Source organism: Oncorhynchus tshawytscha, linkage group LG09, assembly GCF_018296145.1.
Source record: "Oncorhynchus tshawytscha isolate Ot180627B linkage group LG09, Otsh_v2.0, whole genome shotgun sequence".
Taxonomy (NCBI): domain Eukaryota; kingdom Metazoa; phylum Chordata; class Actinopteri; order Salmoniformes; family Salmonidae; genus Oncorhynchus; species Oncorhynchus tshawytscha.
This window is the reverse complement of record NC_056437.1, coordinates 27,162,491-27,187,786: the sequence shown is the minus strand read 5'-3', so window position 1 is coordinate 27,187,786 and position 25,296 is coordinate 27,162,491. Positions and strand designations below refer to the sequence as shown.

The window sequence follows — 25,296 nt, the reverse complement described above, 5'->3', positions numbered from 1 at the left end:
AGCAACGCAAATGTGTCTGTTTCCATGATGTTTGTACTTTTATATAACACTGAAAACCTATAATAACTAACGGGAAGTAAATGAATCCATTTCCTTTCAAATGAATAGTTTTTGTATCAAGTGTCAGTTGTGCAGAGGTGAGGACTGAGTCAGGCGCAGGACACAGAACTGAGTAAAATAACGTACTTTACTCAGAAAAATATTCAGCCAATAAATCCACGCAGGGATAACAAACCTTAACACAAAAGACTAAAATAAAACCAGGAACAATCAGGCACAAAACATAATGAGAACCAGGGGGTTAAATAGGGAAATAATAATAACGGGAACCACGTGTGTACAATCAAGACATGACAAATGGAAAAAGAACCGTGGATCGGTGGCAGCTAGAAAGCCAGTGACGCCGAACAAGGAGACGCACCAACTTCGGCGGAAGTCGTGACAGTAGTACACCCCCCCTCCCCCCCACTGACCCGCAGCTCAAGCAGCATGCCGACACCGGCCTCGGGGACGAGGCGCAGGGCAATCTGGGTGGAGACGGTGAAATTCCTGCAGTAAGGAAAGGACCAGGATGTCCTCCACCGGCACCCAGCATCTCCGGACCGTACCCCTCCCACTCCACGAGGTACAGAAGGCCCCTCGCCCGACGCCTTGAGTCCATGATGGCTCGCACATTATACGCCGGGGCCCCCTCGATGTCCAGAGGGGGCGGAGGAACCTCCCGCACCTCAGACTGCTGGAGTGGACCAGCCACCAACGGCCTGAGGAGAGACACATGGAATGAGGGGTTAATACGATAATCGGGGGGTAGCTGTATCCTATAACATATCTCGTTCAGTCTCCTCAGGACTTTAAATGGCCCCACAAACCGCGGACCCAGCTTCTGGCAGGGCAGGCGAAGGGGCAGGTTTCGTGTCGAGAGCCTGGGCCTCGCGGTCGGCTGTCACCTGATGGCCCGTTGCAGGCATACATGGGCAGCGTCACAGGTTTCCTCCGAGCGCCGAAACCGTTCATCCACCGCAGGTGCCTCGATCTGGCTCTGATGCCACGGTGCCAGAACCAGCTGATAACCTAGTACACACTGATACGTAGACAGGTTAGTGGAGGAGTGGCGGAGGGACTTTTGGGCCATCTCTACCCAGGGGATGAAAGCCGACCACTCCCCCGGCCAGTCCTGGCAATAAGACCACAGAAACCTACCCACATCCTGGTTAACTCTCTCCACCTGCCCATTACTTTCGGGGTGTAACCCTGAGGTCAGGCTGACCGAGACCCCCAGACGTTCCATGAACGCCCTACAGACCCTTGATGTGAACTGGGGACCCCGATCAGACACTATATCCTCAGGCACCCCGTAGTGCCGGAAGACGTGTGTAAACAGGGCCTCCGCAGTCTGTATGGCTGCAGGGAGACCAGGGAAAGGGATGAGACAGCAGGACTTAGAAAACCGATCCACAACAACCAGAATCGTGGTGTTTCTTTTGACGGTGGGAGATCCGTCATGAAATCCACCGATAGGTGTGACCACGGCTATTGTGGAACTGGTAGGGGTTGTAATTTCCCTCTGGGCAGGTGTCTTGGTGCCTTGCACTGGGCTCACACCGAGCAGGAGGAAACATACACCCTCACATCCTTAGCTAAAGTGGGCCACCAGTACTTCCTACTAAGACAGCGCACTGTCTGACCGATGCCAGGATGACCAGAGTAGGGTGACGTATGAGCCCAACAGATCAATCGATCACGAACATCAGACGGAATGTACTTACGTCCAACTGGACCCTGGGTGGGAGTGGGCTCCGCACGTAACACCCGCTCGATGTTCCGCGTCAACCTCCCATACCAGCGGTGCCACCAGGTAAGAAGCCGGACATATGGGAGTGGGATCCGTGGACCGCTCCTCTGTGTCATAGATCCGAGAGTGCGTCTGCCTTAGCGTTCTGGGAACCTGGTCTGTAGGATAGAGTGAACACAAAACGGTGAAAAACATGGCCCACCTTGCCTGGTGAGGATTCATTCTCCTCGCCGCCCGCATGTACTCCAGATTGCGGTGGTCAGTCTAAATAAGAAAAGAGTGTTTAGCCCCCTCAAGCCAATGCCTCCACGCTTTCAGAGCCCCTACAACAGCCAACAGATCCTGGTCCCCCACATCATAGTTTCGCTCCACCGGGCTGAGCTTCTTCGTAAAGAACACACAGGGGCGTTTTGGTGGCGTACCCGAGCGCTGAGACAGCACAGCTCCTATCCCAGCCTCGGACGCGTCCACCTGTACTATGAATGCTAAGGAGGGATCAGGATGAGCCAACACAGGAGCCGAGGTAAACAGAGCCTTCAGGTGACCTGTTGTATTTCATCACTGAAAATGTCTGTTCACATACATAGGTTGACCCAAACAGTACAAACATCTTCTGAGCATGACTCCTAATCTTTGGAAAGTTTTGTTCATCGAGAGATGCATATAACCTCATAAGTGACATTGTTTTGAATAGTTCTCCAATCACTTCGTCAGACTGAAGATCGCTAAGTGTAACGGATGTGAAATGGCTACCTAGTTAGCGGTGTTCGCGCTAAATAGCGTTTCAATCGGTGACGTCACTTGCTCTGAGACCTTGAAGTAGTAGTTCCCCTTGCTCTGCAAGGGCCGCGGCTTTTGTGGAGCGATGGGTAACGATGCTTCGAGGGTGACTGTTGTTGATGTGTGCAGAGGGTCCCTGGTTCTCACCCGGGTATGGGCGAAGGGACGGTCTAAAGTTATACTGTTACATTGCTGCCGTGACCCGGATCACTGGTTGCTGCGGAAAAGGAGGAGGTCAAAAGGGGGGTGAGTGTTACATAAGCTCAAGTTGCAGGTCAGTGGTAGCGTTATCCACATTGAAGGTGAAAGGAGAGGAAACCATGCCATTTTCCAACACTTTGAAATCCTCAAAACTATACCGCTGGTCATCTGATAGGGAACAGACTAGTAGTGTCGAAAGGTGGGTGAGATTGTTGGCTTCTACAGGAGTAGTACATTTCCATTGAAGGCTTTGACAAGGCTGTATATCTGATGTGCAAAAAGGCCCTTCCCTTATAGTTCGGAATTCAGATCATTCATGAGGGTCAGGATGCCCACGGTGAAGGCAAAATCAGACAACCCTTTATCTTCCAGTTGAGGAAAATCCACATATTTTCCTTTCATTAGCAAAAACTCAGCAATCTCCAACTTCAGGTCACACAACCTTTTAAGCACCTTCCCCAAACTCAGCCATCTCATGTTTGTGTGGTAGGGGAGATCTGCATGACCCGACTGTCTCTTCCCGGCAGTGAGACAAACTGCCTGTGGTTTAAAGATTTTGCTCTTATGAAGTTTACAACTTTAGTGACTGTCCACAACATGGCTCATTTTCAGAACACATTTACAGAACACCTGATGAATAATGCGTTTGAAGGTAGGTCTTGAAATACATCCATAGGTACAATTGACTCAAATTATGTCAATTAGCCTATCAGAAGCTTCTAACGCCTTGACTTCATTTTCTGGAATTTTCCAAGCGGTTTAAAGGCACAGACAACTTAGTGTATGTAAACTTCTGGCCCACTGGAATTGTGATACAGTGAGTTGTTATAAATGGAATAATCTGTCTGTAAACATTTGTTGGAAAAATTACTTGTGTCATGCAGAAAGTAGATGTCCTTATCGACTTGCCAAAACTATAGTTTGTTAACAAGAAATTTGTGCAGTGGTTGAAAAACGAGTTTAATGACTCCTACGTAAGTATATGTAAACTTCCGACATCAACTGTATGTATATTAAATAAGACATTTCTGTATTTCATTTTCAATACCTTTGCAAAACTGTCAAAAAATATTTTTTCACTTTGTCATTATGGGCTATTGTGTGTAGATGGGTGAGCTTTTTACATTTTTTTATACATTTTGAATTCAGACTGGAACACAACAAAATGTGGAACAAATCAAGTGCCTACTTTCTGAAGGCACTGTAGTCCACACCAGGTCAATTGTTTTCCCGTGGATGACCATTCATATATTCTTGCCATCCCCACAATATATAAATAATACATTATTTTTCATCCCCAACAATAACATAAACTTGGTTACAATTTAATAGAGACCACATGGAACCCTCACATAAAAATTACACTCAGTGTTGTCTTGAGCTCAGAACATGCTTCAGGTGGATGGGTTTTTCTCTCCATAATTATTGAAGTTCCCACAAATACCAGAGCCAACCTCTATTAGGCCTATCTGAAACTCCTTGATGGGACTGAAGTCCTTGATGGGACTGAAGACCATTACCAACAGAACAGAGACGATATAGCAACTTAATGTATTTCCTATTACCATCTCACCTCCATTATTTAAGTCCACCAAAGCTTTAGAGGCATCTTTGGAAAAATAACTATCTTGGCCAGGAGGCAACAGTTTGATGTTCTTGTAGAGGAGGAAAAGCCGGTAAGATTGCCACTTCCCCTGAGTTGAGAGGTCAGGCTTAACTGCCAGCCTAGCAGACACTTTTCTATGGTATCTGTCTATCACATCACCCTTTATGAATCTGTTATAACATCTTCAACAAACAGTGTTCTAGAAATGTCCCTCAAGCAACACTGTTCTTTTTCTGAGTGTGCATTTACTGGTACAGGTCTGTTCAATTACCAATGAGCTTTTGTATTAGGCCTGTCTCTTATAGCAAGCAACACACATACACATTGTTTGTGTAATGAAAACAAAGACATGTAATGAATGCATGTAGTGTAGAAAAATGCATTGCCAAAAGGCACTGTGATGAATTCCAAGAGGATCTGAAAAATTCTAAGTATGACTGGCATGCAATCCCCACCAGGTCAAGTGTTTTCGCATAGATGACAATGATTATATTGTTGCCATCCCCACAATATAGAAAAAATCCATTATTGTCATTGTTGACAGCTCGCCATTTATTCTGCATTATGTTTGTCATTCTGCAAGGTGCTTGCTTCTCTATGCATTTACGATAGTGCCAAAAACAATACATGTGTGTTCTATATTCTGCATCTAGTCAAGAGTGAAAGACATCTGATTGAAGGCCATAAATCACCAGTCATTTCAAATTCAATCAAATGTATTTTATAAAGCACTTACTTCAGCAGTTGTCACATAGTGCTATACAATTCAAGGGTTCTATGAGGACTCTATGACATTGTAACCACATGTATGTTATTGTTGGGGATAAAAACACCAGATTATGCAGTCTTTGAGTTTTGTTGACTTAATATATTGGAAATCCATAAAAATACAAAATATTCAGATACTTGGAAGCCAAAGACACAATGTTGATCGGCATGCCTGCTCTCATCATGACAGGGCTGAATGACAATATTAATCAAGATATGTGTGCTATCCTGGTTAGTTGAACACACCGTATTGTGTGTGAGATGGGGCATAGAAATATAACAATATTGGCCATTGTTCTGTTGTAACGCATCACACGGTGCGTGGGTATAGCATGGTTCCAGAGGACATTCCGTGGCCTTTGCACATTGGGACTTCAGTGCATTCTATATCAGTCAACAGTTGTTTATGTGTTCACTCGTCATTGAGATTCGTAAATGTATTTATTTTCCATTACTGGGGGCTGGGAGGATTATAGTCTTAAATTGCTTAAGAGCTGTCATGAAATCTCTTCAGTAGTTCTGATACACTATGCTTCTGCTCCTGAACAACAGAGAGAGAGAGACAGATACTGCATGCCAAGCCCCGTCTAAGCTGCAGTGAATCCAGCCATCTATTGGTTTCAGAGCTACATTATACTGTATGCTGTTTTTTGAGGGGCCTTTTTTTTCCAGTTCCATAGTCCAGTGCTTCAGCCATTGGTATGCATAAAGCATCCTTTGGATCAGGCTTGTGCTACTGCTGTGATTTACTGTCCCAAGCCCTGCCCACTTCCCTCAGCCTGCTTCTCAACATCCTGCCTCCCAGCTCCAGCTCCAACTACAGCGCTGGGCTGTGGTGGATACTGAACAGCCATGCAGGACCCAGCACCTTTGGCCGCCCTGTGACCTCGGATACAGGACCTGGGACCTTTCATAGGACACCTGAACATGGCCTTTTTCAGCTGTTTGTACTCATTGTTTGGAAGAGCAAAAGTAAGAACAATTTTTTAAACTTAAATAAACTTTTAAAAACTTTTAAATATTTTGGTATATTGTTTGAAATGTGTACCGGTAAAGATAAGAATGAATGTGATAAAGATAATCCTTTTTTAAATGTAGATTTAAGTATTTATCATACTCCAACTGTGTTTTGGTCATGTATGGCTCAGTTGGTAGCTTGCAACGCCAAGATTGTGGGTTCGATTCCTAGGACCATCCATACGTAAAAATTCATGCCTGTAAGTTCCTTTGGATAAACACGTCTGTTAAATGACACATATTAATACCATATATTTTGTATTTAATGGGTTCCTCTGCTTTTTAATAAGAAGTCATTCTAACTCCTTGTAATAAGAAACACCTCACTTATTTTTTAATAAACTACATATGTATATAGTTGCAGTTATATACTATTGTTCAGAAAGAAACATTAAAATAAGAGAGTTCTCATAACTTGCTACAGTTTCATAGTAGTGGTCTGTTCAGCATGTGACTCCCAAAGTAACGGACATTCCAGGCAGTTGGGAGTGGGTGTAGGAATGGAGTGAAGGCTGGCTTGTTTTCAGTGAGCATGCTCTCAAGGAGGTGTTATCCCAGAGTTACCGCAGCAACGGGATTCAAATGTAGCCTTTCTCAAGCGTCCACTTGGAGCCAATAGTGCTCCTTTTAGAAAGTTCTGACATCATTGAAAATGTAAGATCATAATATACGGCTGGAACTACACAGAATAGTTGATTCTTTGTTGAATAAATGTCACAGTCTACTACATTTCTCAAGTCTTACTTAATTTATATAATTTTACTTCAAGAATGTTGTGCCTATGACCCATATATAACAAAGTTGTAACTTAAATAATGTTTTCTAACAATGTATTGACAACACATTTCAAATACATATCATATGTTAGAAAATAAATAAAGAGTTAGTGCACTTGATGCTGCAAAACATTCCATCTGAAACATTCCAAGTATGGACATGACATGCTCTATTTTCCTTCTTTCAGGTGATGTCCTCATCATGGGGCTACAAGAGAGCAGGTAAGGATAAGAGACTGACTATCATTCAGAGAAAATTGATTTAAGAGCAAAGCGTTGAGAGCAAAATATGTGCATCTCTTTTGTTATTGTTGGTTAATCAAATTGTCTACTCTATCTAGAAGTGTATAACCATCAGCTGGTCTTCTCAAAGAAAAACCTGGTATTAAGTAAATTGCAAGTAGTGGCCAATGATTTATATATTTTCTACTTGACTGACAGAGAACGCTGTTTTGAAGTCACCGCACCTCCATCTTGGCACTCCTCCCACTATTGTAAAAAATAGTTTGGATGCTATAGAAATGCATTTACAATTGTCTACATTTGTTTTTGCCATAAGTATTATATTACAGACAGCGTAATGCATACATTTAAATTATATTTGTAAGCTAAACAAAAAAACAAAAATATTATGTACAGTACTAGTCAAAAGTTTGGACACACCTACTCATTCAAGGGTTTTTCTTTATTTGTACTATTTTAAACACTGTAGAATAATAGTGAAGACATCAAAACTATCAAAACAAATATTATATATTTGAGATTCTTCAAAGTAGCCACCGTTTGCCTTGATGACAGCTTTGCACCCTCTTGGTATTCTCTCAACCAGCTTCACCTGGAATGCTTTAATAACAGTCTTGAAGGAGTTTCCACATATGCTGAGCACTTGTTGGCTGCTTTTCCTTCACTCTGCAGTCCAACTCATCCCAAACCATCTCAATTGGGTTGAGGTTGGGTGATTGTGGAGGCCAGGTCATCTGAGGCAGCACTCAATCACTCTCCTTCTTGGTCAAATAGTCCTTACACAGCCTGGAGGCGTGTTGAGTTATTGTCCAGTTTAAAAACAAATGATAGTCCCACTAAGTGCAAACTAGATGGGATAGCGTATCGCTCCAGAATGCTGTGGTAGCCATGCTGGTCAAGTGTGCATTGAATTCTAAATAAATCACTGACAGTATCACCAGCAAAGCAACATCAAACCTCCACTTCCATGCTTCACGTTGGGAACCACACATGCGGAGATCATCCGTTCACCTACTCTGCATCTCACAAAGACAGGGTAGTTGGAACCCAAAATCTCAAGTTTGGACTCGCCAGACCAAAGGACAGATTTCAACCCGGTCTAATGTCCATTTCTAGTGTTTCTTGGCCCAAGCAAGTCTCTTCTTATTATTGGTGTCCTTTAGTAGTGGTTTCTTCACAGCAATTCGACCATGAAGACCTGATTCACGCAGTCTTCTCTGAACAGTTGATGTTGAGATGTGTCTGTTACTTGTGAAGCATTTATTTGGGCTGCAATCTGAGGTGCAGTTAACTCTAATGAACTTATCCTCTGCAGCAGAGGTAACTCTGGGTCTTCCGTTACTGTGGTGTTCCTCATGAGAGCCAGTTTCATCATAGCATTAATGGTTTTTGCAACTGCACTTGAAAAACGTTCAAGTTCTTGAAATTTTCCGTAGTGACTGACCTTCATGTCTTAAAGTAATGATGGACTGTCATTTCTCTTTGCTTATTTGAGCTGTTCTTGCTACAATATGGATTTGATCTTTAACCAAATAGGGCTATCTTTTGTATACCCCCCCTACCTTGTCACAACACAACTGTTTGGCTCAAACGCATTAAGAAGGAAAGAAATTCCACAATTTAGATTTTAACAAGGCACACCTGTTAATTTAAATGCATTCCAGGTGACTACCTCATGAAGCTGGTTGATAGAATCAAGGCAAAGGGTCGCGACTTTGAAGCATCTAAAATATTACATACATTTTGACTTGTTTATTGTGTTATTGTGTTAGTTTTGATGTCTTCACTATTATTCTACAATGTATAAAATTGTAAAAATAAAGAAAAACCCTTGAATGAGTAGGTGTGTCCAAACTTTTGACTGGTACATTGTTATTATTTTTTTACCCCTTTTTCTCCCCAATTTCGTGGTATCCAATTGTTTAGTGGCTGGGGTGAACCTTCACCCCATCTTGTCTCCTTGCTACAACTCCCATACGGGCTCGGGAGAGACGAAGGTTGAAAGTCATGCGTCCTCCGATACACAACCCAACCAAGCTGCACTGCTTCTTAACACAGCCCCCTCCAACCCGGAAGCCAGTCGCACCAATGTGTCGGAGGAAACACAGTGCATCTGGCAACCTTGGTTAGCGCGCACTGCGCCCGGCCCGCCACAGGAGTCGCTGGTGCGCGATGAGACAAGGATTTCCCTACCGGCCAAACCCTCCCTAACCCGGACGACGCTAGGCCAATTGTGGGTTGCCCCACGGACCTCCCGGTCGCGGCCGGTTACGACAGAGCCTGGGCGCGAACCCAGAGTCTCTGGTGGCGCAGCTGGCGCTGCAGTGCAGCAGTACAGCGCCCTTAACCACTGCGCTACCCGGGAGGCCCCTTGACTGGTACATTTGACCGGAAAGTATTCAGACCCCTTGACTTTTTCCACATTTTGTTACATTACAGCTTTATTCTAAAACGGATTAAATAAATACAAATCCTCAGCAATCTACACACAGTACACCATAATGACAAAGTGAAAACAGGTTTTTAGAAATGTTTGCAAATGTTTTAAAAATATTTACACAAGTTTTCAGACCCTTTGCTATGAGATTCGAAATTGATCTCAGGTGCATCCTGTTTCCATTAATCATCATTGAGATGTTTCTACAACTTGATTGGAGTCCACCTGTGGTAAATTCCTCATATTCTAAAATAGATTAAATAGCTTTCCCCCCCTCATCAATCCACACACAATACCATATAATGACAAAGCAAAAACGGGTTTTTAGAAATATTTGGAAATGTATAAAAAATGTAAAACTGAAATATGACATTTACATAGGTATTCAGACTCAGTACTTTGTTGAAGCACCGTTGGCAGCGATTACAGCCTTGAGTCTTGTTGGGTATGATGCTACAAGCTTGGCACACCTGTATTTGCTGAGTTTCTCCCAGTCCTCTGTAGAGCCTCTCAAGCTATGTCAGTTTGGATGGGGAGCATCAATTCACAGCTATTTTCAGGTCTCTCCAGAGATGTCCGATTAGGTTCAAGTCCTGGCTCTGGCTCGGCCACTCAAGGACATTCAGAGACTTGTCCCGAAGCCACTCCTGCGTTGCCTTGGCTGTGTGCTTAGGGTCGTAGTCCTGTTGGAAGGTGAACCTTCACCCCAGTCTGAGGTCCTGAGTGCTCTGGAGCAGATTTTCATCAATTATCTCTCTGTTCTTTGCTCCATTCATCTTTGCTTCCATCCTGACTAGTCTCCCCATCCCTGCCGCTGAAAATCATCCCCACAGCATGATGCTGCCTCCACCGTAAGAATGGTGCCAGGTTTCCACCAGACGTGACAGTTGGTATTCAGGCCAAAGAGTTCAATCTTGGTTTCATCAGACTAGGAATCTTGTTTCTCATGGTCTGAGAGTCCTTTAGGTGCCTTTTGGCAAACTCCAAGCGGCCTGTCATGTGCCTTTTACTGAGGAGTGGCTTCTGTCTGGCCACTCTACCATAAAGGCTTGATTGATGTAGTGCTGCAGAGATGGTCGTCCTTCTGGAATGTTCTCCCATCTCCTCAGATGAACTGTGGTGCTCTGTCAGAGTGACCATTGTGTTCTTGTTCACCTCCCTGACTAAGGCCTTTCTCCCCCGATTGCTCATTTTGAGTTTGTACGATTTAGGTGGTTCCAAACTTCTTCCATGTAAGAATCATGGAGGCCGCTATGTTCTTGGGGACCTTCAATGCAGCACATATTGTTTAGTACCCTACCCCAGATCTGTGCCTCGACACAATCATGTCTCGGAGCTCTATGGACAATTCCTCCGATCTCATGGCTTGGTTTTCACTCGGACATGCACTGTCAACTGTGGGACCTTATATAGACAGGTGTGTGCTTTTTCAAATCATGTCCAATCAATTGAATTTACCACAGGTGGACTCCAATCAAGTTGTAGAAACATCTCAAGGATGATTAATGGAAACAGCATATACCAGAGTTCAATTTCGAGTCTCATAGCAAAGGGTCTGAATACTTATGTAAACAAGGTATTTCTGTTTTTCATTTTTAATGAAAATTCATTTTTAATCTGCAAAAATGTCTAAAACCCTGTTTTTGCTTTGTCATTATGGGGTATTGTGTGTAGATTGATGAGGCCATTTTTTTCTTTAATCGATTTTAGAATAAGACTGTAACGTACAAAAGTGTGGAAAAAGGGAAGGGGTCTGAATACTTTCCTAATGCACTGGACAATTTATTGAATTCCAGACATTGGTTATATTAGCTTCTGACTGAACATCACTTGTTGTTCGTCTTCAAAGTAGAAGTCTACACTGCTATTTTAAATCCGCTATGCATCAGGATTTGAAGGACAATTATAGCCATGAACTTAATATCCCACACCACACACCACACCAGAGAGTTCTGTAGTAGTCTATGCATCGTGTGCCATTCCTTTCTTGGAAGGTGCACATTTACATTTTAGAGTGAGCTTTATTGCAGCGGGAAAGTCTGAGAGATGAATTCAGTATATCTTCATTGAATACAGGACATAACTACAAATTACTTCACAGACTACATCTGGAAAAGGCTCTAGGTCATGAAGTTTCAAAAGTCAAAAGAATGTTACAACGGACAAGGGTTGCTGCTGAGAATGGATAGTGAAACTTGTAATGGTTTTAAATCAAAGTCCCCAACTTTTCAAACTCAAGACTGCACGCATAAAATGAGTGCTTTATTGCAAAGGAATTTAGACCACCAACATGTTGCAGGTAAATTATAAAAGTAGGCTATGCCTAAGTCTGTAATTGCTTAATCTATTAAATAGGCAACCACCGCAAAACATCAATTATGACATTTTTTACTGCCAGGCTGTATTCACAGCTACACTTTCCACTCAATTAATGGCTGCAAATCCTGATCAACCTATTCATTTTAGTTTAGTTACTGGGAAAGGATTGCACATCAATTTAAGCTATGGTATTGTCGCCTACAACAGAGTGCTGTTGAAGACAGAGCTAAAGGCTATATTAAAATAAGTTTAGGTAGGCTATGGATGCATCCAGATGATCCTGTAATAGCTTTAGCTCTGTCTAAAGAAGGCTCACCTTTGATCGACAGCCTCCAAATAGGAAGCTACCCAGGGCACCCAGTCATAATGCAGCATTCACAACACAACTGTCTCTCATGAGCTTGTTGTGTTGTCATGTATGTATTTGCTAATAAACAGAAAGACATGCTTCTCATACTGTGAAATGCAACAAGATGAGCAGTCCCTTTTGTTTCACATTTTTTCATTATATTTGTCATTTCCTCTCATCCTTTTCCTTTGAGCCCATTTGAAATCAGTTCCATAGAAGAGATATGATAGGCTTAATAAAGCAACAGCTGCTCTCCTATCACAGGCTCAGGTTTAAAGGCCATGGTTTCCCTAGAGACAGCCCAGTGCCATTAATAACATGGTGAAGGTCTGAGGGTGGTGCTTTTTCTACTATAAAATATTTTAGAGATTTAAAAAAAAGCATAGATTTAGATGAGATTAGAATTGTCTCCTTTAAATAATACTTCAATGACCTGAAAGTAGCAATACTACGATCTTCAATGTTTAGGGAAAAAGCTATATGGGTGGATTATGTCCTAGTCTCATGCATAGGACTTGATGTCAGAATGTAAATGTACTGTAAAGCAGGCCTACCTAGCTGTAATTGCAAGGGTTCTGTTCAGTGAACATTATAATTTAAACCTCTTATTTATGGTAATGCTCTTTCTCTGAAAGTTGCACAGGTGATTGCAATCATGTGGAAATGTTGTTGATCATTGTCTCTATTCTATATCCCTCTTGTGAAAGTGTTTCTCCTCTATAATATCACAGACAAAGCATGTTCCACCCTACCAGGCATTGCACTAATTGTCCTATACTATAGTAAGAGGTGGCATGATTCAGGAGTTAGGGCAGGTGATGCACTCAGTAAAAAGGAAAAATCCTGTTGAGATGAAACAAGAATGAAAGGGTATATCTGACATATTATATATAATTTCTTCAGGTGATGGAAAGTTGTGTGGCATTGAGCACAGCCATGTGTTGGGCACCAGTGCTTGACTTTGACAGAAATAGGAGACAGTACTTATTTTGGATGCCGGTACTGTTTATTATTCAGGTGCAGGAGTTCCACAATACTTTTGAGCAGATATTCTATAAGAGGTGCAGGAACTCAAGCAGTAGAAGATTTGAGGTGCTGGTACTCAGCTCCGGTGAGCTCTTACCCAAGTTAAGCACTAGGTGGGCACACAGCATCACGTGGACTACCCACTCTGAGGAATGACAATGGTGTGAGGTATTGGGCACATGTCATCCTGGTAGAGGGAGAGATATAAACAGTGTATGTTCTGTTCTTTTTGATTGATTTATGATTGATTTGTAGTTACTCATTCTATTCCAAAATAGACATTTGAGGAGCATGTGCAGGTTCATGACCCATGTGAGAAATGTGAGTGTTTGTCCATATTGAATGTTTGTATGCTGGAATATTACAGCAGGGTATATACCATTTTTTTAGAACAATTTTCGAAAGTAAGGTTTAATTACGCAAAGAAAAAGATCAGAGAATCAGACCGGTGTTTAGGAAGATTGTGGCATTATGACATGTTCTAGTCTACCAGCCTCCTCTAACAACTCATTTCCTGAGAGGTCAGCTCTTCTGTACCACACCTTTTCCTTTTGCTGTCTGTGTTACATATTCACTGTAGTTTCCCAGAAGGCCATATCTCCCTCTGAACCCATCTGCCGGTATGCAAGGAAATGTCTGTCATGGATTAGTCATAGAAATGGAAAATGAAAAGAGAGAAAGTTCCAAACTGCTTCTGAACTTTGATCTGATCATGAATATCAGGCCCTAATGGCCTTTCCTCGGGTAGATTTAGCTTATCTGGAAACTGTTATGAAGAGTATGCCATTATATAGTGTGCTATTGCAAAGCTTTATGTGGGAGGTTGAAGGTTAAACTTGTGTTGCTCTACAATACGATAACAGCTAGGTCCGCTGGCCTTGAGCTTGACCTCTCAAATGAAAAAGATACTGTACAGACAGGGACAAATCAAGTAGAAGGAAAAAGATGTGAAGAAGACTACAGACAGTATTTCAGTATGTCATTTAACCACACAAACACCACACAAACACCCGCAAGAGTGATGTCAAGTATTTGTATTTGTATTTGTATTTATTATGGATCCCCATTAGCTGCTGCCAAAGCAGCAGATACTCTTTCTGGGGTCCAGCAAAATTAAGGCGGTTTATACAATCGTAAAACATTACAATACATTCACAGATTTCACAACACACTGTGTGCCCTCAGGCCCCTACTCCACCACTACCACATATCTACAGTACTAAATCCATGTGTATGTAGAGTGCTTATGTTAACGTGTGTGTGTGTGTGTGTGTGTGTGTGTGTGTGTGTGTGTGTGTGTGTGTGTGCCTGTGCCTGTGCTGATGTTTGTGTTGCTTTACAGTCCCCGCTGTTCCATAAGGTGTTTTTTATTCTGTTTTTTTCAATCAAATTTGACTGCTTAGGTCAGTTACTTGATGTGTAATTGAGTTCCCTGTAGTCATGGCTCTGTGTAGTACTGTGTGCCCCCATAGTCTGTTCTGGACTCTGGACTGTGAAGAGACCTTTTGTGGCATGTCTTGTGGGGTATGCATGGGTGTCCGAGCTGTGTGCCAGTAGTTTAGACAGACAGCTTGGTGCATTCAACATGCCAATACCTCTCATAAATAAAAGTAGTGATGAAGTCAATCTCTCCTCCACTTTCAGCCAGGAGTGATTGATATATTAATATTAGCTCTCTGTGTACACTACCGTTCAAAAGTTTGCGGTCACTTAGAAATGTCCTTGTTTTTCAAAGAAAAGCACATTTTCAAATTGATCAGAAATACAGTGCAGACAATGTTAATGTTGTAAGCTGGAAACGGCAGATTTTTTATGGAATATCTACATAGGCATACAGAGGCCCATTGTCAGCAACCATCACTCCTGTGTTTCAATGGCATGTTGTGTTAACTAATCCAAGTTCATCACTTTAAAAGGCTAATTGATCAATAGAAAACCCTTTTGCAATTATGTTAACACAGCTGAAAACTGTTGTTCTAATTAAAGAAGCAATAAAACTGGCCTTCTTTATACTAGTTGAGTATCTGGAGCATCAGCATTTGTGGGTTCGATTACAGGCTCAAAATGTGCAGAAACAAAGCACTTTCTTCTGAAACTCGTCAGTCTATTCTTGTTTTGAGAAATTAAGGTTATTCCATGCGAGAAATTGCCAAGAAACTAAAGATCTCATACAATGGTGTGTACTACTCCCTTCACAGAACAGCACAAAGTGGCTCTAACCAGAACAGTGGGAGGCCCCGGTAGTGGGAGGCCCCGGTGCACAACTGAGCAAGAGGACAAGTACATTAGAGTGTTTAGTTTAAGAAACAAATGCTTCACAAGTCCTCAACTGGCAGCTTGATTAAATAGTACCTGCAAAACACCAGTCTCAACATCAACAGCGAAGAGGCAACTCCGGGATGCTGGCCTTCTAGGCAGAGTTCCTCTGTCCAGTGTCTGTGTTCTTTTGACCATCTTAATCTTTTATTTTTATTGTTCCAGTCTGAGATATGACTTTTTCTTTGGAACTCTTGTAAAAGGGTTTCCTAATGATCAATTAACCTTTTAAAATTATAAACTTGGATTTATTACAAGATTTAATTGAGGTTCAGCGTTTAGTGACAATGCTTTGAATATTAGAAAATGTAGGGCTAACATTCCTTGTCACCCACTCTGAAACTAATTGCAGCTCTTTGTTGAGTGTTGCAGTCATTTTAGTCGCTGTAGTAGCTGACGTGTATAGTGTTGAGTCATCCGCATACATAGACACTCTGGCTTTACTCAAAGTCAGTGGCATGTCGTTAGTAAAAATTGAAAAAGCAAGGGGCCTAAACAGCTACCCTGGGGAATTCCTGACTCTAACTGGATTGTATTTGAGAGGCTCCCATTAAAGAACACCCCCTGTAACTCTTTATCCACATTATAGCAAGGGTTGTAAAGCCATAACACATACATTTTTTTCCAGCAGCAGACTATGATCGATAATGTCAAAAGCTGCACTGAAGTCTAACAAGACAGCCCCCACAATAATTTTATCATCATCATTTCTCTCAGCCAATCATCAGTCATTTGTGTACGTGCTATGCTTGTTGAGTGTCCTTCCCTATAAGCACGCTGAAATTCTGTTGTCAATTTGTTTACTGTGAAATAGCATTGTATCTAGTCAAACACAATTCTTTCCAGAAGTTTACTAAGAGTTGGTAACAGGCTGATTGGTCGGCTATTTGAGCCAGTAACGTGATGATACAAGTGCTGAAAGCACAATTTTGTCTTGAACAATAGTATGTGTATTTGGTCTTGGTTTTTGTGATTTCCAGATGTTTTCCCAGTCGTACATGACAGGGATGTACAGTGCCTTCAGAAAGTATCCACACCTCTTGAATTTTTCCACATTTTGTTGTGTTATAGCTTGAATTTAAAATGGATAAAATGTTGATTTTTTGGTCTCTGGCCTACACACAATACCCCATAATGTCAAAGTGGAATTATGTTTTTTGGCATTTTACAAATGAATAAGAAATGAAAAACTGAAATGTCTTGAGTCAACAAGTATTCAACACCATTGTTATGGCAAGCCTAAATATGTTCAGCAGTAAAAATGTACTTAACAGATCACATAGTAAGTTCCATGGACTCTGTGTGCAATAATAGTGTTTAACATGATTTTTGAATGACTACTTAATCTCTGTACACCACACATACTACTGTCTGTGATGGGAGAAAACTGAGGATGGATGAACAACATTGAAGTTACTCCACAATACTAACCTAATTGACAGAGTGAAAAGAAGGAAGCCTGTACAGAATACAAATATTCCAAAACTTACATCCTGTTTGCCACAGGGCACTAAAGTAATACTCCTGAGTGGCTCCCGAATGGTGCAGCAGTCTAAGGCACTGCATCTCAGTGCTTGAGGCGTCACTACAGACACCCTGGTTTGAATTCAGGCTGTATCACAACCGGCCGTGATTGGGAGTCTCATAGGGCGGTGCACAATTGGCCCAGCGTCGTCTGGGTTTGGCCGGTGTAGGCCGTCATTGTAAATAAGAATTTGTTCTTAAACTGACTTGCCTAGTTAAATAAAGGTTACTTTAAAAAAAAATACTGCTAAAGAATGTGGGGCAAATCCAATACAACACATAACTGAGTACCACACTCCATATTTTCAAGCATAGTGGTGGCTGCATCATTTTATGGGTATGCTTATAATCGTTGAGGACTAGGGAGTATTTGAGGGGGGGAAAATACAGAGTGGATCTAAGCACATGCTTTCCACCAGACACTGGGAGATAAATTCACCTTTCAGCAAGACAATAACCTAAATCACAAGGCCAAATCTACACTGGAGTTGCTTACCAAGAATACAGTGAATGTTCTTCAGTGGCCGAGTTACAGTTTTGACTTAAATATACTATGGCACGCCCTAAAAATGGTTGTCTAGCAATGATCAACAACCAATTTGATAGAGCTTGAAGAATTTTGAAATTAAAAAAATAAAATAGTGGGCAAATGTTGCACAATCCAGGTGTAGAAAGTTCTTAGAGAATTACAGCTGTAATCACTGCCAAAGATGCTTCTACAAAGTATTGACTCAGGGGTGTGAATAGTTATGTAAATTAGATATTTCTGTGTTTCATTTTCAATAAATGAGCAAAAATGTCTAAACTTGTTTTCACTTCGTCATTATGGGGTATTTATTGTGTGTAGATTGGCGAGAAAAAATATTTAATCCATTTTGAATTCAAGCTGTAACACAACAAAATGTAGAATAAGTCAAGGGGTAGGAATGTTTTCTGAAGGCACTGTATATTGTTTCCTCTCCTCAGATCTGGCTTGTTGGCTTGTTTCAACAAGTCTGCTGTGTGAACAGAGATAGGCACCGACCGTTCTACCCCTTGGTTTGATAACATTTGTGACAGCTTCAGAGATATGTTTAAATAGTTGAAATAAATAACTATTTCAGAGGTGTCATAGATTTTAGAAGTTAAACAAGAAAGTTATTTACTGAAGCTCTGAAAGGACAGACAGGGAAACAGTTGTAGGCCTAAATTTAGGGTATTTAAGTAAAAGGAATAAAACATTATAATTGTGCAATCAGTTATAGTTTGAAAGGAAGACATTTAATAATCTTTCTGTATTAAAGTTGTGGTTTTTAAGGCTGTGTTAGAGTTTGCGAAAGCCTGTAATTCACCCCCTCACTAGCTCAAATGGTATGGCCTTCCTGGAGGGGGGTGGGGTGTCTGAGGTGGGACAGTTGTTCAAGAGGAACCAGATGGTTTTCAGCATGAATGGGGTCATGAAGGGCAGGTTCTGTTAGGCTGGTACAGTTGTTCGCAAATAGAAAAGTAGTGATAACTGGAAAATCTGGCTGCAGTTCCCTTGCTTGGTTTCTTTTGCCTGCTTGAAACTGTTCTTCTTGGATTTGTGTAACTAACTCTCAATCATTTATGGAATCTGTAAAGTTTTGACCTCCACCACCAGGCTACTGTTGAGTGTTTTGGGCTTCAATGCCCTTTTTATTTGTTAATGAGTGGTCGGACTAAGTTTCAGCAACTGCTCGGAAAAAATGGTGAGTATGAGACTTATCCTTTCTGAAAATATGATCTTATTTTTAGTTAGTTCATTTACATGTCAGTATATTATGGAGAACCATGGAGAGAAAAAGAGAGGGACAATTTAGGTCATATGATTGATTTCTTCTTATTAAAAAAAGTTCAGAAAGATCTATTAAGATTTTACTGATTTAAGAATTAAAAACATAGAATGAAAGGTATGATTTAGAAAGCATTATGATGTGCTTTGAAAAACATCACGTTCTGTCTTCTAAAGAAATGGTCTTTTTAGGGTCATTATACAGCTGTATCTACTTCTAAATACATTCTGATTAATGTTTAATGCCCATTGTAGTGAACAATTAAGCGGATTTGAACATTATGCTAATTATATATTATAATGGTATATGCCTAACCATAATGTTAAAGCCATCTACTGTGTCGAGAGAATGAGACCTTTGAACTCCTGATGTCACCACACATGCTCAATCCTGCTGGAATTTTAATCAAATGGAAATGTACAGTAAGACTTGTTGATCGTGTGGGCTTTGGACCCTTGGTGATCAATGGCTTGCATTGTGGTAGCTTAGCCGTCCAATGAAAAGTTGGGTATGAAACAATGGCAGCCTTACATCTCCTGCGAACAATACCAATTATTCAGTTTTGAAAGAGAAATGGGAATTCAGGGATTTGTGGTCACTGAGAGAATATCCCCTCTCTATCTTTGGACCACTATGTTTTTCTTGTGTTTATGGTGAAGTACTGACAATAACATTTGCATTAATTCAGTGAATAAGAAAAGTTGTTTGAAATCGAAAGAGATTTTTTTCAAGGTATAAAATGGTATCAAATATAAATGGTATGAAAAAAGGCACACGCATTTCATTCTTCTATTTGTAGATTTTTAGGTAATACATTGAAGAATGTGGACCTCGTACCACAGCAAGGCTTTCTAGGCCAATCAATGTTGCCTAATTTATTTTCTGGTTTTAATAGTCCTCTGAAATTCCCCTGAGAAGTACAGCAGTCAGAGAAGAACATGATCATTAGATAGCACATAAACGATTGGTTATATAGTAATTGATGCCCTCAGCAGCACAGAGAACACACTATATTATAAAATATGCAGAGCCCCTTAGGACACTGTGGTATAAACGTCTCCCTTTGTGTCAACACTCCCTCCCAGTGCTGGGGATTTCCTGTCGGCCATTAGCCTCCCATCCACCCTACCCCAGTCTGCCCCGCATGGCTCTCTCTCTTCTCCGTGGTGTCAAACCATCTTCTCCTCAGATGAGGAGTTTAAACAGAAGCAACACCTCCACCACCAGAGACAGACACCTCTCCTGATCAGTACTCTCTCCCCCAACCCAACCCAGAGATAGGCACCGACCGTTCTGCCCCTTTGCTCACCTCACACCCAGACAGGGAAACAACAGCTCGCTCTGTGGTTAACCTTCACTTCACTCTTGATAAAAAGGCAGCACTCTGCTCCCTCATAGAGAACCAGGTCTTCCCATCTAACCTTCAAGTCAACTTGACAGGCAGGCAGGAGAAAGATAGGCAGGCAGCCCTCCTGCTCACCTCTCACCCCCAGAATGATAGTCCTCCCTTCTGTTCATCCCCAACCTCTGAAGAGACAGCCACATTTACATTCAGACACAACAGTCATCAAATCTATAGAACGTGACTGGTCAAAACTCACAGTCTAATCAAGCATAGCAACAAGTCTCATAAAAATGCTTTGCTTCACCTTCTGTCCAACTTTCAAAGTGCTGATGAATGAAAAGACTGTTGTTGAAGTGTCTGTAATATGATTTCCACGAATGCAGCAAATCCGCTTATTTTTTTGTAAACATCTGCTTGGAATTTAAGGAATTCAATCATCACTTGTAGAAATGTAGTATGGCATCCATATTATATACTTAATTAAGCTTGTTGATGGCGGCAGTGAAGTGCAGAAGTCAGAGGAGAACATGATCAGTGTTCCCTTGTAAGGAGCTCTGAATGACGACTTGTTAATACTCCCCAAGTCTCAGCTGTTCAGGTATCTGATGGTGTCAATGTTCAGTGGGCGGCTTCAAGCCTCAGCATGAGGGAAGGGCTAGACTCCAATTGGCAGGCGGCTCAAATGAAAACCGTAGAGAAGGAAAACCAGATGGTAGCGCTGGTCAGGATGCTGCACTTTCCTCAAGGCAAATCTGTTTGAAGTTTCAACAGCTTTCCAGCTGCTTCTCTGACTGATTACAGGGAAGGGACAGTCGATCTTTAGAGATGAGAGGAAGGATATGGAATATTATACTATTTTTGCAGTGAAGGAGCTTTCTGACATACAGTACCAATGGGAGATTCCTCTAAACGTCAGTCACTGTAGTAGTCCCTTTGTTTTTCTTCTTGGGTGTCTTAGGTTTTGACTTTCCTGTTGGAAATGAATCATGTTGCTTACTGACCTCAAAGCAGAGAGGATTCTGCTGGTTTGGCTTAAATACGTAATAGAAACCCATGAACTAAGAAGGCATGAGGCTAACAAAGTCAATGGTAGAAGTGTATGTCATGTAGCTATTTTAGTTTCAGTGGGTGGCTTGTACCGTTTGAGTATGTATTCAATGAGTAATCCCAATGAGTCTGCATATAGGCTACAACTGGCCTTTTCCTGGAGCCAGTTTGCTGTAGGGTAGGGCAGTTAGGGAGGAGATATCTGCATGGGAAGGAAGCATGGCTTCCCCGGGGACCCGCACAGCTCACTCTACAGGTCTTTCAGCTTGGAACTCATGAATTAACGAGAGGTTCCTTACAATTATACTCATCATCTCAATAATGATATAGGCCACACAGATTTAGTTAATGTTCCTTTGATATCAATTGTGATGTTCTGAATAACTGAGTAGACTGGTAATTTGGCAATTGTTCAGATACTGCTCTATACCTTCTGAAAGTTGGTGTTGCGAAGACCTATTTCACAAATTCTCTTTTACTGCTGGAGTTTCAGGCTTTCCCTGGTGGATAGCACAGTGCTTGAGAACACAGGCCTCAGTTATGATATCCAGTCAGAGCTCTGGGTGTATGGGAGTTAAGGAATGTCATAAGGAGGTGGAGTCTCCCGGAGAGGAAAAGAGAGGGACAATTTAGACGTGAGTCAAACATACAGTAGTCTATAGTACAGTAAACTGATGCAAGAGGTCTTTGTGTGAAAGGCTCACTGGTTATTGTATGTCCATTCATTACCTTTTAGATAAACTATCAATTGTCTTTCCATTAAAAATCCAACGTTGTAGGCTACGAGTTAAATATTTACTAAGCAGGATCTTAAACATTTTCAGAATTTTCAAAGCATGGGTTGAATTTCATGATGGGCTTCATTTGTAAACTTCCGAGGATATGTTCTTCACATATTAGAATTTTGTGTTCAGACCTCATAAATATGTTCTATTTACCTCGTATGTTGCCAGGTGGTTATCTGAACCAACCATATTGCTAAAAGGCCACATTGACAATCTACCGGAGGCAGTAATGTCAGTGCATCCACATATCCCACCCAGATGAGGTCTTACAGACGTGTTTAGTTTCTATGAATTTTTGCCAATGTCATGCACCAGTAGTGACAGTATTGTTAAAGTGTGGAAAGTTGTAAAGCCAAATAAAGTGATAAACCAACTTGATAGATAAGCCTCTGCTTTGCCTCTGTGCATTTGGAGTGTTTCATTTGGCCATCATCCAGTGCCTTCTATCAGGCTCTCTGAATCTGGTTGGAGGAATATGTATAGTGAAACTATTGCGGAACCTTTGGCTTTATGTAACAAGTCAAATCATAGCAACCACCTACATTTTCATTTAGAAGACTTTACTTAGGTTGTAACTGTAGTACAATACATGGGTCTGTATCTTTATGCGTTTTATTTTTTCCTTTTCAGAACTGGAGGCTAAAGAAGCTTGTAATTGGCTGCGGGCTGCTGGATTTCCGCAATATGCCCAGCTATACGAAGGTAATCAATAGATGTCCCTGTGGTTTATGGACTCTAGGCTCTATAATGGTCAACCAAGTTAATATGACTACTATGATCCAGAGAGACTCGTTGTGTTTGGTTAGCTCCTACAGTACAGACAGGTTTGCATCCATGAACTTCTAGCTCATCAATGAATGCACAGTCCTATAGTAAAATGAAACAAACCACATTTGCTGCTATATACACAATGTAATCATCACCAATTACTGTACTGTGTTCGAGGATGTTAGAGCCAAATTTGGGCAACAAAATATACCTGATTGTAGGCTACATGTCACTTATGATGTGGAAGATGTCAATAAGCAGTGTTATTTGCCTCCACTCAACAGTCTTCTAATCAAGCTATCCCCATGTCTAGCAAACATGATCATTTAACATGCTGCTTTCATCAGGTTGAAAGCTAATTTACAGTGGGTTGCAAAAGTATTCACCCCCCTTGGCATTTTTCCTATTTTGTTGCATTACAACCTGGAATTAAAATGGATTTTATTTGTATAATTTGATTTACACAACATGCCTACCACTTTGAAGATGCTAAATATTTTTTCTTGTGAAACAAATAAGACAAAAAAAAGAAAACTTAAGCGTCCATAACTATTCAACCCCCAAAGTCAATACCTTGTAGAGCCACCTTTTGTAGCAATTACAGCTGCAAGTCTCTTGGGGTATGTATCTATACGCTTGGCACATTTAGCCACTGGGATTTTTGCCCATTCTTCAAGGCAAAACTGCTCCAGCTCCTTCAAGTTGGATCCGCTGGTGTACAGCAATCTTTAAGTCATACCACAGATTCTCAATTGGATTGAGGTCTGGGCTTTGACTAGGCCATTCCAAGACATTTAAATGTTTCCCCTTAAACCACTCAAATGTTGCTTTTGCAGTATACTTAGGGTCATTTTCCTGCTGGAAGGTGAACCTCCGTCCCAGTCTCAAATCTCTGGATGACTGAAACAGGTTTCTCTCAAGAATTTCCCTGTATTTAGCGTCATCCTTCAATTCTGACCAGTTTCCCAGTCCCTGCCAATGAAAAACATCCCCACAGAATGATGCTGCCACCGCCATGCTTCACTGTGGAGATGGTGTTCTCGGGGTGATGAGAGGTGTTGGGTTTGCTCCAGACATAGCATTTTCCTTGATGGCCAAAAAGCTCAATTTTAGTCTCATCTGACCAGAGTACCTTCTTCCATATGTTTGGGGAGTCTCCCACATGACTTTTGGCGAACACCAACGTGTTTGCTTATTTTTTTCTTTAAGTAATGTTTTTTTTTTCTGGCCACTCTTCTATAAAGCCCAGCTCTGTGGAGTGTATGGTTTAAAGTGGTCCTATGGACAGATACTCCAATATCCGCTGTGGAGCTTTGCAGCTCCTTCAGGGTTATCTTTGGTCTCTTTGTTGCCTCTCTGATTAATGCCCTCTTTGCCTGGTCTGTGAGTTTTGGTGGGCGGCCTTCTCTTGGTAGGTTTGTTGTGGTGCCACAATCTTTCCATTTCTTTTATAATGAATTTAATGGTGCTCTGTGGGATGTTCAATGTTTCTGATATTTTTTTATAACCCAACCCTGATCCGTACTTCTCCACAACTTTGTCCCTGACCTGTTTGGAGAGCTCCTTGGTCTTCATGGTGCCGCTTGCTTGGTGGTGTCGCTTGCTTGGTGGTGCCGCTTGCTTAGTGGTGTTGCAGACTCTGGGGCCTTTCAGAACGGGTGTATATATACTGAGATCAGATGACAGATCATGTGACACTTAGATTGCACACAGGTGGACTTTATTTAACTAATTATATGACTTCTGAAGGTAATTGGTTGCACCAGACCTCATTTAGGGGCTTCATAGTAAAGGGGGTGAATACATATGCACGCACCGCTTGTCTGTTTCTATTTTCTTTTTACAATTATTTTGAAACAAGTTGTTTTTTTCATTTCACTTTACCAATTTGGACTATTTTGTGTATGTCCATTATGCAATAAAATAGGAAAAACTCCAAGGCGGATGAATACTTTTGCAAGGCACTGTAATTGCAATACCCAATTATTATTGAACAAATCGCATTCTCTCAATTGGTTGGTTGTGCAATGCATATTAAGCGGAGAATGAATTCCACAGGTAAATCATAGATCAAAGTCTGACAAATTTGAATTGCCCAAAGTTCAATGCTGATAATTCACATGAATTAGACATGAAGGAAATGCACCACTGCCAGTCAGAATAAGCTGTAGTGAAAGACAAGAGTGAAAGCATTATGACTAAACTTTGTTTATGCTTGCAGTTGGTTGATGGTACTGTATATGTTAACAAATAATCTCCTTATTCTCAGCCTTAATATAAACAATCTTAATTGTTTATCAACTTTGTTCTAAATGCCAGGAGGTTGTACTCATCAGATGTAAGGAAAGCACCCTCTCCTAACAGTGTAGCCTCTGCAAAAGGGAAGTAGAGAGAAACAAAAGCT

General features: G+C 41.4%; 1 protein-coding gene across 2 annotated transcripts in view; it reads left to right on the top strand.

Annotated features, from left to right (window-relative positions):
* The first annotated feature begins 5,969 nt into the window (after nt 1–5,969).
* The window catches only part of stard8 (StAR-related lipid transfer (START) domain containing 8), a 42,480-nt gene continuing 23,153 nt past the window's right edge, over nt 5,970–25,296 (top strand). The window contains exons 1-3 of one of the 2 annotated variants that reach the window (XM_024431425.2): nt 5,970–6,119; nt 7,129–7,162; nt 22,755–22,826. In XM_024431425.2, coding sequence (XP_024287193.1) covers nt 6,075–6,119; nt 7,129–7,162; nt 22,755–22,826 — 151 coding nt within the window. In that variant the 5' untranslated portion in view covers nt 5,970–6,074. Of the gene's footprint in view, nt 6,120–7,128; nt 7,163–18,553; nt 18,864–22,754; nt 22,827–25,296 lie in introns of those variants that run through there. The other variant, XM_024431426.2, reaches the window with a different exon arrangement.